Raw genomic sequence first — 18,793 nt, 5'->3', positions numbered from 1 at the left:
AATCAACAAACTTGCCAGTATTTCAATGGGAACTATGGGCCTGCTTTTGGCTAATGAGATGGTCAATGTCCGGTTCCATATTTGTCACTGCTAGTCGTAACAAGTGATGCAAGTGTGCATCTGTTAGTCTAGATCTGGTTGGAGATTTCAAATGTTTCATTCTGGAAAAAGTTTGTTCAAAGACATAAGCGCTGCCAAAGATGGTTGCCATTTTGAGTGCATGGTTCCTGAGATGAGGATATGTCTCAGAGGGGAGAAATGCATAGAAATTATGAAGGCTGCTTGACTTGAATGCGTCTTTCAGAGAGTCACAATTCTGCAGTTCAGCCAGTTCCATTTGGTAAATTGTATCCACATTTTCAATGTCAATAGAAAATGGGTTACGGAAAAGCTGTATGTCCTGTTCATGGAGATGAAGCTCTTTAAATCTAAATTGGAACTCATTTAGCAATTTTTGCAGTGAATCCACACATGTTTTGTTTGGGAATGCAACCAATGGTTTTTCCGCTAACAGATTTTGAGTTGTGGGGAGATGGCAGAAGTTTTCCTCCTTCACTTGTTTGATGAGGAGGCCTAATTTTACTTCAAATGCTTTGACATGTGATTGCATATCACAGATGAGCTTCCCCTTTCCTTGAAGTTGCACATTGAAACTGTTGAGTAGCTCTGTTACATCTGTCAGAAAGGCAAGGTGCCATTTCCATTCTGCATCATTGAGCTCTGGTACTTCTTTGTTTTTTGAAAACAGAAAAGCTGTAATCTGTGGAAGTCATAGAAACGTTTCAAAACTCTCCCTCGACTCAGCCAACGGACTTCTGTGTGGTACAGAACATCTTCATAGTCAACATTTAGCTCAGACAGAAATTCCTGAAATTGTCTGTGGTTTAGTGCATGAGCTCTAATGAAGTGAACAGAGTCCCACTTCAGTGATTTACTACACAGCGCTTGTTGGTGGATGAGGCAGTGTATGGCTATTGGATGAGAATGGTTATGTTTGTCCATCTCTTGGTTAATGCGAGCAATTACTCCTTTCTTAGACCCCACCATGCTAGGAGCACCATCAGTTGTCACACTGGCTAGTTTAGCCCAGTTCAGCTCCAGACCATTCACAGTTTGGCAAACCTTTTCATAGATATCCTCTCCTGTAGTTGTTCGTTTGATGCTTTGCAGTGCAGCAAGCTCTTCTGTGACTTCGAAAGTCATTCGTCCCACGAATAAAAATTAGAAGTTGTGCAGAATCACGAACATCATTGCTTTCGTCGAGTGCCAAGGAAAAATAGGAAAGTTTTTTGTGGAGTTTTGCAAATGCTGATGGAAATTGTCTCCCATTTCTTCAATCCTCCGTGTACGTGTAGGTCCTGAAAGACTCACCGTACTAAATAAATCGGCCTTCTCTGGACACATCTCTTTAGCAACATAAATAATGCATTCTTTAACAAATTCTCCCTCAACAAATGGTCTGCCAGTGCACACTATTAGCTTGGCAACTTGAAAACTTGCTCGCAGTGATGAAATATTTAGCTGCTTCTGCTTCACAAAAGTATTTTGCTGAGTTGTTAATGTGTTTTTCAGTTTTAATATTTTATCTTTTCTCACTTCTCCGACCAATCATATTTATCTTTATGTTGAGTTTCATAGTGTCGACGTAAATTGTATTCTTTGAACACAGACACTATATTCTGGCATATCAGACACACAGCTCTTTCCTTGTACTGCATGAAAAAGTAATCATAAGTCCACTGTTTTTTGAATATCCTACACTCCGAGTCAATTTTTCTTTTTCTTGACATCATTGTTTCCTAGGGAGTCAAAATTGCTATTAGTAAAATACCAATATATATACACAGCGCTACAAAAACAATATACCAGCAATAACTTTGCCCACACAGAGACATACAGACTGCACTGCCCATCAATGCAGTCTGATTGGGGGAACTCCGCTTTTATCCCAGGCTCACACTGGTGCGGGTGCCATTAAAAAGTTAATTACACCTGCAGTTTTGTTCACAGATCGCAGTGCGATCTGCGAACTCGCATAGGAATCTGATCGCATGGGGAAGAAGACCCATGCGATCCGATTCCACTGCAGGAAAAAAGAAGGCACATGTGCCTTTTTTCTTCCGAATCTAATGCAAGTTCAGCCATACAAGCATATGGCTGAACTCGCACTGCTCAGAGACCGTAACAGTATGAACCGGGGCTTACACAACATACAACATATAACCTCATATAATTGAATAGCAATCAGAATTTAAATGCACTTACTGTCATTTAAATTGGGTTTCCTACTCCTCGGCTGTCTGTCACTGACCAGCACGGGAAAACAGCAGGCAGCCCCTCCAGAGATCACTCTGTTATTACCCCTCTATCATTTACTCAGCACACGGGAATATCACTGGGAGTGGAGCCGAGGGGCAAGTGAGGGAGCTGAGGGAGGGAGAGCCAGTCAAGCGCAGCCAGGGGAGGGCTGGCAGCCTTAGGCCTGGGGGGCAAGTCCAGTCAATTGGCCCATTGAACCATTCACCAGCGCAGCCCAATGAGTGCCCACCGCCGCAGCTCAATCACTGCCCACCGCCGCAGCCCAATCAGTGCTCACCAGCGCAGCCAAATCAGTGCTCGCCACCGCAGCCCAATGAGTGCTCACCAGCGCAGCCCAATTAGTGCTCACCAGCGCAGCCCAATTAGTGCTCACCACCGCAGCCCAATTAGTGCTCACCACCGCAGCCCAATGAGTGCTCACCAGCGCAGCCCAATTAGTGCTCACCAGCGCAGCCCAATTAGTGCTCACCAGCGCAGCCCAATGAGTGCTCACCAGCGCAGCCCAATTAGTGCTCACCAGCACAGCCCAATTAGTGCTCACCAGCGCAGCCCAATTAGTGGCCATGGGCCGGATAAATGCCCTCGGTGGGCCGCATGTGGCCCGCGGGCCGTTGTTTGAGGACCCCTGACTTAGATGCACACACACATATATGGTTAAACCCAAGTTGGATCGTTATTAGGCCAGCCTAAATGTTTCTAACCGGCGAAGATGTCCCATTAGGGGGGTGCACGTTTCGCAAGCGTAGAGAAGGGAGGGAATTACCGTGGCCGAGAAGACCTGGAGCTTCATGCGGAGCGAGAGACCAGGTAGCTTCCACACAGCGTAACGCAGCCGATGATAAGTTAATGGCGCTCGACTGATTTGGAGTGAGACCTCTGCTGTTAAACCGGAGACGGTCATGAGCACACTGGCCAGGTATGGGAATCTCGGCAATCTCTCCACAACTGCCGCATCACCAATTGTGAGTTGTGGGGGTTGATTGTTCGATGGTACAAAATACCCAGGCAGGTGCTTAGTTTTGGTGGGGCTGATGGTAAGGCCCCACCTCTTAGTGGCAAGCTCCAGGTTCAGCAGCAGTGAGCAGCAATCACCAGAGCATCGGCATACATAACATGGTTGAGCAATAGGGAGGCATCCCTTGACCACACGTGGGCATCGATCAGCCTCCCATTGTATGTTTACCATATGGTAATTCCTCGGGTACAGCCATTGAAGGCTTCACGAACTACGTGGTCAAAAGATATGTAAAATAATGTGGAGGCAGAGGAAATCCCTGTCACACCCCAAAGTGTAGAGGGAATGGCTCTGACGGCCACGTAGTTTGACGTGGGGCCGCTCACCATCATGAAGGTCTTAAAGGATCGTGAGCAAAGTTTGAGGGACTCCGAAAGCATGAAGAACAACCCAGAGGCCAGGCCTACTGATGGTATCATAGGCATTGAGCAGGTCAATAAAGCACATACATTCACTCAGACGCACACACGGACCTACAGACACGCAAATAAATTGACTTACACTGACTGACATGGAGCCATGCACACAAAGCGACTAACACAGACGCCCATGGACTGACACACACAGACACATCGACTCATACACACAAACACATGGACTTACACACGCACACACACATATGGACTCACACACGCATAGACATGCACTTTAGATACAGTGAGGGAAAAAAGTATTTGATTCCCTGCTGATTTTGTACGTTTGCCCACTGACAAAGAAATGATCAGTGTATAATTTTAATGGTAGGTTTATTTGAAGAGTGAGAGACAGAATAACAACAACAAAATCCAGAAAAACGCATGTCAAAAATGTTATAAATTGATTTGCATTTTAATGAGGGAAATAAGTATTTGACGCCTCTGCAAAACATGACTTAGTACTTGGTGGCAAATCCCTTGTTGGCAATCACAGAGGTCAGACGTTTCTTGTAATTGGCCACCAGGTTTGCACATATCTCAGGAGGGATTTTGTCCCACTCCTCTTTGCAGATCTTCTCCAAGTCCTTAAGGTTTCGAGGCTGACGTTTGGCAACTCGAACCTTCAGCTGACCCTACAGACAAGATCTTCCCGTGTTATTCTGGGCTGATTCCTCACCGTTCTCATGATCATTGCAACTCCTCGAGGTGAGATCTTGCACGAAGCCCCAGGCCGAGGGAGATTGACAGTTATTTTGTGTTTCTTCCATTTGCGAATAATCGCACCAACTGTTGTCACCTTCTCACCAAGCTGCTTGGCGATGGTCTTGTAGCCCATTCCAGCCTTGTGTAGATCTACAATCTTGTCCCTGACATCCTTGGGGAGCTCTTTGGTCTTGGCCATGGTGGAGAGTTAGGAAATTGATTGATTGATTGCTTCTGTGAACAGGTGTCTTTCATACAGGTAAAAAGCTGAGATTAGGAGCACTCCCTTTAAGAGTGTGCTCCTAATCTCAGCTCGTTATCTGTATTAAAGACAACTGGGAGCCAGACATCTTTCTGATTGAGAGGGGGTCAAATACTTATTTCCCTCATTAAAATTCAAATCAATTTATAACATTTTTGACATGCGTTTTTCTGAATTTTGTTGTTATTCTGTCTCTCACTGTTCAAATAAACCTACCATTAAAATTATAAACTGATCATTTCTTTGTCAGTGGGCAAACGTACAAAATCAGCAGGGGATCAAATACTTTTTCCCTCACTGTACACACACATGGAGTTACACACACATATATCGACGTACACACATACAGCGACTCACACACACACATCGACTCACACACAGACATACGTGGACTCACACACAGACATACGTGGACTCACACACACATTGACGTAAACACACATGTACATACACACACACATATCGACTAAGACACACACACATGGAATTACACACACCTACATAGACTGACACACACATTGCCCTACACACACATAGACATATGGACTGTGACACACAGACATCTACTTTAGATACACACACATGGATTAACACACACACATCGACTGACACACAGACACACAAACGCACATTGACTTACACACTCAGATAGAGCCATGCACACACATAAACTCACACACACGCATTCACTTAGACACACACACAGCGAATGATACGCACACAAATGGACTGACACACAAACACTTGTACGTACACACACATGGGGCGTTGTCCGTTTGAAAAAGACAGACACACACATGGACTTACACACAGACATGGACCCACACACACAGACATCGACTTTAGGGACACACATGTAGTTTCTGCACATGAACATTATAATAGTATTATTTGTAAAGTTATTTGTTTAATGATAGTAAACAATAAACCTGTTCTTAGTGAAAGATGTAATAAAATTGTACTTTACATTGGCATAGTGACGCCTCGTCCCGTGCAGAGCCCGCGGGCTCGCCTAGATTGGCAAGCCGGAGGAGGTGAGACGTTGCCAGGCTGCGGGCTGGGCCGCTACCCCCCCCCCCCCCCCCACCATCCTCCCACCCGAGGCAGAATAATACTATGTAAGCGCTTTAATAATATGATATTAATATCTAAGGACTTTATAGCAGTAACTGCACGCATTGGGGTGGGGGGAAAGAGGACATCACACTGTGAAGAGAAATCGGCAACGTGATGTGTATATTTATTCCATGTTAAACGCATAAAATAAAATGTCCCCCGTGAGTTGGAGTGAACGCGATCACTTGGCAGGGTCCGCCCCCCCAGGCAATTATCATGAGTTGATACGGTCGATGTCGCGCAATAAGTAAATCATTAAAATAAGAATGCCACTAATTCGTTAATTAAACGACTTTAAAATTTACGGACGTGAAAACGGAATAGCCTATTCCCACCACAGGGCTTAGGGCATGCCGGCTGGCAAATTATTTCGGTCTTAAACCCCACCGTCCGAGAGCCAAATCCCCCGCAAGCGCGAGCGCGCAGAGACTTTTATATATAAGATGTGTGCACCTGCGCGCATATGTGTGTGCGCGTATAAGTTAGTGTGGGGGGAGTGGTAGTGCAATGGTAAGCGCACTGCGTTACCAACCCGGCGACACGAGTTCGATTCCTGCTCAAGACCAACACCAGTGACGATAATCTGAATGGGTCCTAGGCCTCCCCAAGGTCGACTCAGCCTGAAAGGAGTACCTGGTTTTGTGTGTAAACATCGCCACTGTGGAGGCAACAGTGGTCAATGGTGGCCAGGTGGGGTGATGCCTACTCACTCTACCTGCAGGAACGCGAGCGAGTCCCTCTCCTCCTGCAGAGTTCGCAGGCGCGTGGCTGCTGCCTGGAGCTTGCTGATCTTGTGCTCGTAATGAGCGATGTTCTCCTCGATCTGGGACAGCAGCTCGTGCCCCTTCGTGTCCACGCGATACAAAGTTGTCCTCTCGTCCTCATCCAGCATCGCCCTCATGCGGGTGAACTCGCCTGAGATGCGAGCCTTGGTCTGTACCATGCAATCCTGCAAGGGTGTACGATGGATGCTATCATTTCATATTCAATGCTATACATACCAAAGTCATATTTTTTTCTGGCTACTCCAAACCTAGTTTGCCCTGCCTCCACATCTCAGTGAACTGTTTAAGAATCTAGGATGTTCACATCTATAATTTGGTTAGTAAGATAAAAAGCAAAATTGTATTCTTCTGCGGAAATAAACACATCACAAAGTGAAACATTAAATTGTAAATCGAAACATAATTTTCCATACGGTCCCATAATTTGACCTAAGATGCATTCCTAAAACAAATGTACCCACCTAAAACAAACATACAAAAAAATATCTGTCAATACAACTGAGATATTTTATGCACAAATATGGAGAAAATTAACGACTAATAACTTATTAAAATTATATGTTATTAAAACTACCTCACGTTATTGGAATGTCCATTCCTCCATGCATAAGCTGGGATCTCTCCCCTCCCTCTATCGTTTCAAATCACTCTGAACTCAGATATTTGATGGAGACCAATGATCTGCTTTTCTGGTTGTATTACTAATATTCTCCACAACATGGAGATGTTGTGTGAATTATTATCACTAGCTGACTTGATGCCCACTTTAACAGCAAGATTTGCATGACATTGGATACTTTGGATACTCGTAACATTTTCGTGGTGGTGGGGTTTTTGTGTTCCAATGACCCTCAGAGCTATGTCGTCTGGAGTCTTGTATTCCTGGTAGGATCTGCCTTGGTTAACAGGTCTGGGCAGAGGTTCCAGACAACAACATCCCTTTATGAATGGTTAAAAAATACTAAAATCAGAGAGCCTGACCCTGACAAGGTATTCCAGGACAACCCCATGGAGCCAGGCCTGGGGGTGGTGTTCGCCGAGAAGCTCCTGGTGGCCAGCCCTGCCCAAAATGGCTACATGGCGCCGTCCTCTGGGCCCACCATCTGTAGGACGAAGGGTGAGGGCTGTGTGCGATGCCAGTATTGCAGGGAGTGGGATGGTCTCAGTTGGACGGAACCTTGGAAATGGGTACTAGTTATTAGGACGTGGAATGTCACTTCACTGGCGGGGGGGGAGGGGAACGAGTCGGCCCTGGTGGAGGAGGTGGAAAGGTACCGACTAAATATAGTTGGTCTCACCTCCACACAAAGTATTGGCAATGGACGCGAACTTCTCGATTGGGGGTGGTCTCTCCTATTCTGGAGGAACCCCTGGCGAGTGGCCCCGGGCGAGTTTGGGGATATTCAAAATCCCGGCTCTGTGCTGTTCAGTTTGAGTTTGTCCCAGTGGATGAGAGGGTTGCCTCAATGAGACGTCGGGTCTCAGAAAGGACAACTCTGACTGTTGTCTGTGCATATGTACCAACATCAGTTCAGAGTTATCAGCCCTCTTGGAGATGGTGGGTGCAATGCTCGATCGTGCCGCCTACCGACTCCATAGTCTTACTGGGCGATGTCAATGCTCACGTGGGAAAATATGGAGAAACCTGGAGAGGCATGATTAGAGGGAATGTCCCCCCTGATCTGAACCCGAATGGTGAGATGTTACTGGAATTCTGCGATAGTAACGGAATGTCAATAATGATCACCATGTTCGAACACGAGGATGCTGATATGTGTAATTCTAGATTTGAAGCTTTCGTGACTGCACGGATTCATACTCTTAGGTTGTTTCGGTAAAGTCACAAATGCAAAAAATAATAATAAAATAAAATAAAAATAAATGAAAAATAACTAAATTAAATCATGACGTTTCGGAGGCAACACAAGTCTCCGTCTTTAGGTGGGACCATCACAGCCAAATATACTGTATCAAGTGAAGAGAAATCCAAGAGACAATATCTTAAATACTGGTTAAGGGGAGGGGGGAGATGCTTATCTAAATGTGGCAGTCAGGGATTGGGAGGGTGGGGGGCCGGGGCTAGAAGGGAAGGTCCAAGTGAAGCACCTCCACAGGGATTACGGCCAATGTTGGATTCCAAAACCAAACAATAGCAGCACTGTTAAACGCGGTGGATGTCAACAACTCAGTAAAATAGACTAGTACCTGTCAAATAAGATGGTACAAATATGCGTAGCTAAATCTTTTTTACATGGTTAATAACATCTTTCCAATGATTGCTCAATTTGTACCCATCATCACGGTTGAAGTTATGTCTATGTTTGTATATCTGGATGGCTTCATGCACAAACCTTTGATGGTAGCCATAGGGTTGGCAGAGCACCTTGGTCTCGGAAAAGACAATATCATGAGAGCCCACAGCGTTGTAACAATGATCAGCAATGGCGGAAGAATCAGTTTTGCCGTGTTTCAGATCTGACTTGTGCTCGCGGACTTGATCAGAGACATGACGTTTCGTTTCCCCAATGTAACAATCACCACAGATGCAACTCATTTTATAGTCTCCAGGGTATTTCAAGTCAGGAATGACATCTTTCACAGATTCGATTAGATCACGGATTTTATGTACTGTACTGAATCGGACCTGGATCTTATGTTTGTTTAGAATTTTAGAGATATTTTTGGTCACGCCTGCTATGTATGGCAACGTGATGGTTTTGATCGGAGTTTCAGGTGGTTGTTTCTGTATGGTGGGAGAAACAGCTTTGCGGATAGTACGGTCAGAGTATCCGTTCATCTTGAGGGCCAGATGTACATGTTTAATTCACTGGTCAGGTGGTGTTGGTCAGAGATGCAATGAGCTCTGTGGTATAGCGTTTTGATGAGATAATTATTTTGAGCCGGGTGGTGGTGGGAATCAGGTTTCAAGTAGGAATCTGTGTGGGTGGCCTTCCTGTAAACAGAATGTCCCAAGGAGCCATCAGGTCTCCTCTCAAACAGAACATCCAAGAATGGTAGTTTGCCATCTTTCTCCACTTCCATTGTGAATCTGATGGATGGGTGTCTGGAATTGATGTGGTCCAGGAAATGGTTCAATGCTGGGAGGCCATGTGGCCAAATGACGAAAGTGTCATCCACATATCTCTTCCACAGGGAAGGACGCAGGGTAGATGTCTGGATGGCGTCTGATGCAAACTTTTTCATGAAAACATTGGCTATCACTGGTGCCTAGGGGGAGCCCATAGGAGTACCCTCGTTCTGTTTGTAGAAGGTGTCATTCCAGGTAATCCTACTAACAGCCTAACGACAAAAACCAACAAGATCATCACTAGTTCGACTTCCCTAATCGAACCAACCAAACGTCCCTCTCTAAAACCCTCGGCTGCAAGACCTCCCAGATTATATGGTCTTCCCAAGATCCATAAAGAAGGCACCCCACTACGGCCCATAGTATCCACGATCAACTCTCCTACCTACAAGCTAGCCCGTTTTATATCAGATACTCTGCTTCCCTTCACTGGCAAGACCACTTCAAAGGTATTGAACTCAACCCAATTGGTTTCTATGGTCAAAGACATGGTACTGTCTCCTGACGATATTCTCGTCAGTTTTTATGTGGTCTCTCTGTTTACCAAAGTCCCAGTGCCTGACACGTTAACAATAATTGAAGGCTTGGTCCAACATGGACTGAACTCGGATGTACCTGCGTTGGTTAGGCATTGCCTCACCAACACTTACTTTACCTGGAATGGTACCATCTATAAACAGAATGAGGGTACCCCTGTGGGCTCCCCCTTGTCACCAGTGATAGCCAATGTTTTCATGGAAAAGTTTGAATCAGACGCTATCCAGCCGTCTACCCTGCGTCCTTCAAAAACAAAAGAGTGCAGCTTTTCTGGAAACGTCTCGCGGAAGACCCAGTGCAGAAAGATTTCAACATCCACCTCTCATAAAACTTCTCCTGCACTCCAGAGAAGGTCATGGACATTGAGTCCGAGTGGACGATGTTCAGGACCTCTATTGTGGATGTGACTGCAAAAGCTATTGTTGGAAGGCAGTTAGTGTCTGTGAAAGTGGCAAACCTAGATCCCGCTGGTGGACACCAGTGCTGAGGGATGCTGACAAGTTGAATAAGGAGACTTTTTCCTAGCTATGCTTCCTAGCTATGCTTGGAAAAAGTCTCCCGACTCGATTGAGAGGTACCAGCTTGCCAAGAGCGTGGCAGCGGTAGCAATTACTGAAGCGAAATCCCGAGCAAGGGAGGCACTTGGAGAGGCCATGGAGAGAGAATACCAAGCAGCCTCAAAGATCTTGTCAAACTGTAGTGTCTTGAATCACGGGCGAATAAACTCCTTTGAGGCACACACTGTTTATTGTCTTTCTTAGACACAGTCCCTAACACACAAGGGGTATACGGTCCCCTTACCCGTTAACCTGAGGAGGTACAGCCTCCTTGCTTGGCGGAACCTACACACAAGTCTACCCGCATAACCTAGCGTCCTCCGGCTGCGACCTAGGGAAGGCTAACTGACCCACCTCTGGCTCGGTGGGTCCCCGACCTCTGGTCAAGCAGAGCCTCAGCCCATAGAAGGGCTGGAAGGCTTGGACCCAGGGTCCTGCCTATCCAGGACTTATTCTCCCCTGACCACTGGAACACTGAGCCTCAGCCCTTAGAAGGGCTAGAAGGCTTGGTCCAGGGTCCTATCTTCTTCAGCCCGGGCTTCGGTCTTCGTGTGTGGAGAACTGAGCCAGAGCTCTCAGCGCTCTGGCTTTTATACTGGTTCGTGACTGGGCTTGTCCAATCTCACGCTACTTTGTGGACCCTTCTGATTGGTTCTTCCCAATTTGTCGTTTGGATCCTCTTTCACCTTATCTGACCATTGGCCGTTTGTCTGGCGGGAATCTGTGATTACAATCCGCTCTCACCTCTCCCTGACTCCGACCGTTTACCGAGGGAGGCAACGCTATACCGTAGGTCCCCGAATAATGAGTAGCTATCACCTCTACAAAACCATCCGACACATTAGGAAGGGTATATGGGATGTGGCCCCATCTGTTCTCAGTAACATTGAACACAACTAAGGAGATAGTCGAGAGGTGGAAGGAACACTTTGAGGAGCTCCTCAACCTAGTGGACATGCCCAAATCTCAGATGGCAGCCCTGGAAACAGCTGGGGGGATCTGATCCATCACGGCTGCTGAAGTCACTCTGGCGGTCGAGGGCCTTCTTAGCAGCAAAGCTACTAGAGTCTATGAGGTTCACCCAGAGTTGTTTAAAGCGCGCTAGACAGTGTAGGAATGCCTTTGCAATGTTGCATCGAAGGTTGGTACAATACCTCTGGATTGGGAAACTGGAGTCGTGGTTCCCATTTTAAGGAAGGGGACTAGAGGATTTGCTCCAACTACAGAGGGATCACACTCCTCAGCGTCCCAGGTAAAGCCAATGCTAGAGTGCTGGAGAAGAGTTTCTTGCCGGTTGGTTGATCCTCAGATTCAGGAGGAACAATGCAGATTCCGTCAGGGTCATGGAACAATGAACCAGCTCTTTCCTTCATACAGATATTTGAGAGGTCATGGGGGTATACTGCTCCAGTCTACTTTTGCTTTGTAGACTTGGAGAAAGCATATGACCGTGTTCCCTGTAATATCATGTGGGAGGTATTGCGGAAGAATGATGTACCGGTGCCGCCTTTGTGTGGTATCCAGTCCCTCTAGTCACAGAGAGCTGTGTCCGTATTCTTGATGTTAAATCAATGTCATTCATTGTGGATGTTGGACTCTGCCAAGGGTGCGACTTGTCTCTGCTCCTTTTTGTGATTTTCATAGACAGGATATCAAGGCGCAGTCCAAGTATGGAGAGTTTTCAGTACGGGGGCATGGAAATGGCATCGCTGTTTTTTGCAGATGACGTCCTCTTTTCCTCATCAGTCTGTGATCTCCAGCGTGCACTGGAACAGTTTGATGCCAGGTATGAAGGGGCTGGGATGAGGATCAGCACTTCCAAATCTGAAGTCATGGTTCACTCTCGGGAGACATTGGATTATTCTCTCCCTGTGAGGGGGGGAAACTGCCTTTTGTGAAGAAGTTTAAGTACCTCGGGGTTTCTATCCCAAGTGATGGTAATTGGGAGCAGGAGATTGGACGGTGGATCGGTGCGGCATCCACAGTGTTGCAGGCACTGTACCGTTCCATGGTAGTGAAGCGGGAGGTGAGTTCTTGAACAAAGCTTATGCTTTACAGGTCAATCTACGTTCCCACCTTCACCTATTGTCATGAGTTTTGGGTGATGACCGAAAGGATGAGATCGTGGGTACGAGGGACGAAAATGAGGTTTCTCCGCAGGGTTGCCGGGTTCACTCTCCGTGATCAGGTGAGAAGCTCGGTAATCTGGGAAAGCCTCAGTCGAGCTGCTGCTCCTCCAGATCGAGAGGAGCCAGTTGAGGTGGTTTGGGCACCTGGTAAGGATATCCCCCGGTAGCTCCCCCTGGAACTATCCTGGGAACGTTCCACTGGGCGATGACCCTAGGGCCGACCCAGGACACGCTGGCGGGACTATATCACTCGGCTGGCCTGGGAACACCTGGGAATTCCCCAGTAAGTGCTAGTCTGTCACCAGGGAAAGGGAGGTCTGGACCGCCCTACTCAACATTCTGCTGCGGCGACCCTCACCAGGACAAGTGGATTGAGAAACGAATGAATTAACAAACTCATGCATGCGAAAACGCAAACAGGCTCATAGCAATATCGTTGAAGACATATCAAAAGTAGATTCAATTACGTAATGATCTGAATCATTAAAATGTACTACATCAAAAGAGTCAATCACTAATACATTATGATTCGTGCATATTCAATTTAAAACGTTTTAAATAATAATTGTCTCTACGTTGTGCTGCTTTAGAGGTAGGTGCGTGTCATGCGAGCAAAAGTGTTTTCTGGCATTCCTTGCACTTTCTTTATAGCCGCATCTCTTATGTTAATTCTAGCATTCAAAAGCCGATTTCCTGTCGTTTTTTATCGCCGTCTTCACTCGTTTAATGTCTCGTTTATAATTAAATACAATCGTTGCTCCATACTGCTTTATTTTATCTGATCCATTGCAAGCCATTCAAGTTATCTTGCGACGTGCATTGAAGTCTCACGAGAGACACAATTTTTTGTGTAAGAACGTTGCATAAAAAAAATTACGTTTCAATCACCCATAACTATAATAATGCAATGTCCTGCACAGTCATTACACACTGACTCAAGCCTACCAGAGTTCACTTGAATCTACGGAGTTATCCTCAAGGGGAGAGTCACAGACTCTACTCGGGGTGGAGGTCACAGGGCCACAGAGGCCATGCGCGGTACCTGCACGTCCTTGCGAGTGGCCTTCATCTGTCCCACGGACGCCTCCGCCTTTTTCCTGTCTTTCTCCACTGCTCGCATTTCCTCACCGACTCTACCCTGCAAGAGATGAAATCATCAGAGGAGACTCCACTCCATCTGGAGCCCTCCACGGTGACAGTTCTGAATTGCCCACCAGAAGCGTGGTGAGGAAGTCATCCTGGACTGACTGAAAAAGTATAATAGGCAAAGGACCTGTGGACAGAGAATCAACCCACGGTGATGTTTGTTGTATGATATGTTTCTATTATACCCAGGGGACAGTTTGTTTTTATCAGCTTATGTAGAGGTATCATAATCTGTATGTGTATTTACACTGGAGGAATTCGATGAGCTGTAAAGCTCTTTTTCACAAATGTCCAGTAGGGATGGGTAAGAACGTTACAACAACAAACTATACAAAAACATGATAGAAGTGCAAAGTACAAGGAAGTTAAACAAATCACCCAACAACATACACATACAATCAAGCCATCCCCATCCTACCAGGCAAAGCCCAACCAGGTATTATTTTTTTTTTAGAAGCGACCTGGCCACAAATGATAACTCATCAAAGTGGTTTATCATGTGGAAATGTATAGCTGCCAAATAACCTCAATGCATGTTTGTTCTGCACCTCACTGATTATCGCTGTCGGCATGCAGTCCTCACCTTCCGTGTCTGATGCTCGTCCTCCAGCGTGTCAACATCATGCCCTCGATGTTCTCCAGTGAAGGCGCAGACTGTGCACACGAGGCTCACGTCTTGCTTGCAGTAGAACTTGAGCTCCTCTTTGTGCCTCTTGCACTTGCGTTCTTCAGGGTTCACATCTGGTGAAACCAGGACGTGACCTTTAAACTTCCTATTTTCCAGGTGAGGCACGAGGTGTTCCCTGCAGAAGGACGTATCACACCTGAGGCAGGTCTTCACTGCAAGCGTCTTGCCTTTTGGGCAGTTTTCACAGAAAACAAAACCATCAGCAGCAGCAGCAGCTATGGTCTCAGTCACTCGCAGCTGCTCTATGAGGTTGGCGATCGTCACGTTCCTGGTCAGCTGGGGTCGTCGAGGGAAGGTCTTGCGGCACTGCGGGCAGCAGTAGGAGTCTGTCTCCTTCCAGGCATCCTCCAGGCACTGGAGGCAGAACGAGTGACCGCAGGTCAGCGTGGAGGGGCAGTCAAACGTGTCCAGGCAGATGGAGCAGGTCAACTCACGGTCCACGTTCTCAGCGGGAGCTGCGCTCGCCATGACCCGTTTCTCACTGTGGCTCAGAGAATCTATTTCAAAAATATATATTTTTTTATATCGTGAGATGTTGATTACCATTGACGAGGTGTGTACTTTTCAGGAGACGCTGTGTGAGCAGCTCACACAGCGGAGACGAGCAAGGAAATGAACTGACTTCACCTGTGGTTTAGTTATGAATACCTTCAGAAACGCCCTGGAATATTCCACGCGGTGGCCACGCTCACCTGTGTAGACGTGGCGTTACAGTCACGCATTGTGTTAGCTAAAACTGCTTTTTGTGTTTAGTTTGTTGTCCTTCCCCTGCACTTCCGATTAGCACAGTTGGCTCCGTACGGTGTGGAAGAAGTTCAACATAGCTTTGACTGGTCTCAAGTGATGTAATTTTTGTACAAACAAAACCCAGCAGCAGCCAGGGACACAGCGATAATGGTTTGTCCCACAGGTCTCATTCTCTCCTTTTGAAATCTGTGAAACGGGTTTATTCCTGGGGGAGATGTTCTCCCGTGTGGATGGCAGCTGGTTAGTAGTGTGTGTGGATGGTGAGTGGTGAGTAGTGTGTGTGGATGGTGAGTAGTGTGTAGATGATGAGTGGTCAATATTTTTTGTATCAAGGCTCACAGACAAGAAACAAGGATTTTTAATTACGTTACACAGGGTGACAAACCTTACGAGCCACCCCCATGGAATGTGCTCAGATGTTTAAGGAATGTAAAAAAAAGCCCCGCATCACACAAACCTGTCTAGATGTACCTGTAGATTCGCGCCGTTGGCTTTAACCAGTGCCAACAACGGACTTTGTAAGAACATGATCACAATCGTGAAAATAACACATCCTGAGATGCGGGCTTTCGATTCCAAGCAGTCGCCTGTGATTAAACGCGGTTCTGCGGTGAAACGAGTTGATGGTTTAAGCCCCATTATTAATGCCAGGCATGAACACAAACGCATACAGAGTTTGGTTCTGCGATTAATTTGTCCAAAGTCCAGCTGTGAGCATTGTAGAGTCGTGGTTTGACCGTCGTGCGTCGAACATAGGGTCAGGCTGTGTGCATTGCCACAGTGGAACCGCACCTTATACAGACATTCTGATGTGAAGGTGAACTTGTTTTTTTCCCAACTGTGTCTTTATCCATTTTTTTCTTGCAAGACCTGTTTGTTAAAGCTTCACAGTCTGTAATCGTGTTAAACCTTTACAAACTAATATTATTACTGGCTTCATGCATCCTCTGTTCATCTGTCAATAATTTTTTAGGTTTTTTATTCTTACGCCAGTTTAATTCTGAGTGGATGATGGTTATATGTATGCTGAACTTCTTTGACACCGTACGTAGTCAACCGTGCTAATCGAAGGTGTGTGGTTTAGTTTGTGGGTGAGTGGTTGGGTGAGTGGGTGTGTGGGTGAGTGTGTGAGTATGTATGTTATACTTATTTTGCAGCGTACGTAGCCATTCGTGCAAATCGAAGGTGCGAGTGAGTGGGTGGTGGTGGTTGAGTGAGTAAGTGGGGGGGGTTATTTGGTGAGAGGGGAGACAAATAGGCAGGAAGATGGCGTGAGGGTGGGCGAGCAGGTGGTGAGAGAGGGCTGGAGGAAGAGTGGCTGGGAGGGCGTGCGGTTTAGTGGTTGGGTCCCAAGGTGAGTGGCCTCACGCATTACCACAGCGAACATCCTCTGGCTAAAACAAACATCGTGGTTCATTTAAGTTCATTATCTGTACGACTTTCACCGTCCATTTTACTATTATGCCTAAAAAATAATCGAGGAATTAATTCTTCATAACCTAAACAATATAAAACCTACTTTTATTTTACCAGGCAAGGCCCACTGAGGTATATAGCTCTTTTCAGAAGCGACCTGGCCACAATTGATAGCTCACAGACGTGGCTTATTACGTGGACATTTCTAACAGCCAAACACTCTAAACGCACTTTTCTAAGTGTGAAGGAAATAATCGGAAGATCCGGAGAAAAATGCACGCGACCACAGGGAGAGAGAATGCAAACTCCAAGTACACGTACAAACATCGTGGTTGGGATCGACCCCACGACCTCTTGTATACCGGGCGAGGTAGTTAACATCTTGTAGCCACCGCAGCGAGATGTAAAAAAAATCACAGAGCGGCGACAACGAACAAGGAAACGAACTGACTTCACCTGCAGCTAAATTATAAACACCACGAGACGCGCCCTGGAATGTTGCACGCGGCAGCCCGTACTGACCTGTGTAGACGTGGCCTCACATTCACACACACAGTGTCAAGGTTAAAGAGTCGCAATTGATATATTTTTACAAAAACCCCACGGTAACCATGAAAACGGTGATGGTTTGTCCTATAGACTGGTTACACCCGCTTGGGTGAGGCTGTGTTTTCCACTGTAAACCTCACCGTGTAAATTCTTATTAAAGATTTAAAATTATAAGTAGGCTATCGTGACAAATATTATCTATAAAACGTGTTTTTGGGTTAGATCGCTTAAATATAAAAGTGTCGTAAAACTCGCCACCACCCGACACAATCAATGAGTAAGGTTTGTCACGTAAACAAAATAAGTAATATTTAAAAAATATATTTTTTAAACACGCTTTAATGAAATGTACCATACTCTTCTTGGTTCTTTCGGTAAAGTCACCACGTAGAAGGGAAGTAATAAAATAATACAAATAAAACATAATAAAATAATTCTCACGACGTTTCGGCCACAACGCAAGCAGCCGAGGCGACAGCGTCAGACACTGTCGCCTCGGCTGCTTGCGTTGTGGCCGAAACGTCGTGAGAACTGTATTTTATTATGTTTTATTTTTATTATTTTATTACTTCCCTTCTACGTGACTTTACCGAAAGAACCAAGAAGATGAATCCCTGCAGTCACGAAAGCTTTAAATCGAAATGTTATGTTTTATTTTTATTATTTTATTATGTTTTATTTTTATTATTTTATTATGTTTTATTATTTAATTATGTTTTAATTTTATTTTTTTATTATGTTTCATTTTAATTTTTTTATTATGTTTCATTTTTATTATTTTATTACTTCCCTTCTACGTGACTTTACCGAAAGAACCAAGAAGATGAATCCCTGCAGTCACGAAAGCTTTAAATCGAAATTGTACCGTACTCGTAATGGCAGAACTCGACGACTCCAGGAAGTGGCCACGAAGCTTGCCACAACGTAAGGGACCGTGGTGATTTACAGCCAACGTCAGTTGAGCGTGGACAATTAGACCCAAGCCGAAACATAACATGTAAAAAAGATTTTTTAAAAATACTTGTTTCATATTTTAATGATAAAATATAGTATTGTCATCAGTATGACGTAAGTATACCAAGTTTGCAGTCGATACCACATTGGGAAGTGGGTTAAATTGAGTTACATGATTTGAGGATACGACAACAACAGAGTTAAATAAAAGCGTGTAACAATAATAAAAACATTCCCGCTAGGGTGAGGCTGTGCGTTTTGCCCAGCAAACCACACATCTGTCAGTTCGTATTCAAGGTTAAACAAAAAAAGATTCCCCTAAACCAGGGGGTTAAGAAACCAAAACAACGAGAGACATTTTTTCTTA

General features: G+C 45.6%; 1 protein-coding gene across 1 annotated transcript in view; it reads right to left on the bottom strand.

The window, feature by feature from the left end:
* The window catches only part of LOC133359558 (E3 ubiquitin/ISG15 ligase TRIM25-like), a 30,922-nt gene extending 15,647 nt beyond the window's left edge, over positions 1 to 15,275 (bottom strand). The window contains exons 1-3 of the mRNA XM_061578002.1: positions 14,656 to 15,275; positions 13,969 to 14,064; positions 6,546 to 6,779 (exon numbers count right to left, since the gene is read on the bottom strand). Coding sequence (XP_061433986.1) covers positions 6,546 to 6,779; positions 13,969 to 14,064; positions 14,656 to 15,228 — 903 coding nt within the window. The 5' untranslated portion in view covers positions 15,229 to 15,275. The remainder of the gene's footprint in view (positions 1 to 6,545; positions 6,780 to 13,968; positions 14,065 to 14,655) is intronic.
* Positions 15,276 to 18,793: the final 3,518 nt, after the last annotated feature.

Source organism: Lethenteron reissneri, chromosome 65 (assembly GCF_015708825.2).
Source record: "Lethenteron reissneri isolate LAM-NWPU_2019-01 chromosome 65, ASM1570882v1, whole genome shotgun sequence".
NCBI lineage: Eukaryota > Metazoa > Chordata > Hyperoartia > Petromyzontiformes > Petromyzontidae > Lethenteron > Lethenteron reissneri.
This window is presented reverse-complemented; position numbering and strand designations above follow the sequence as displayed.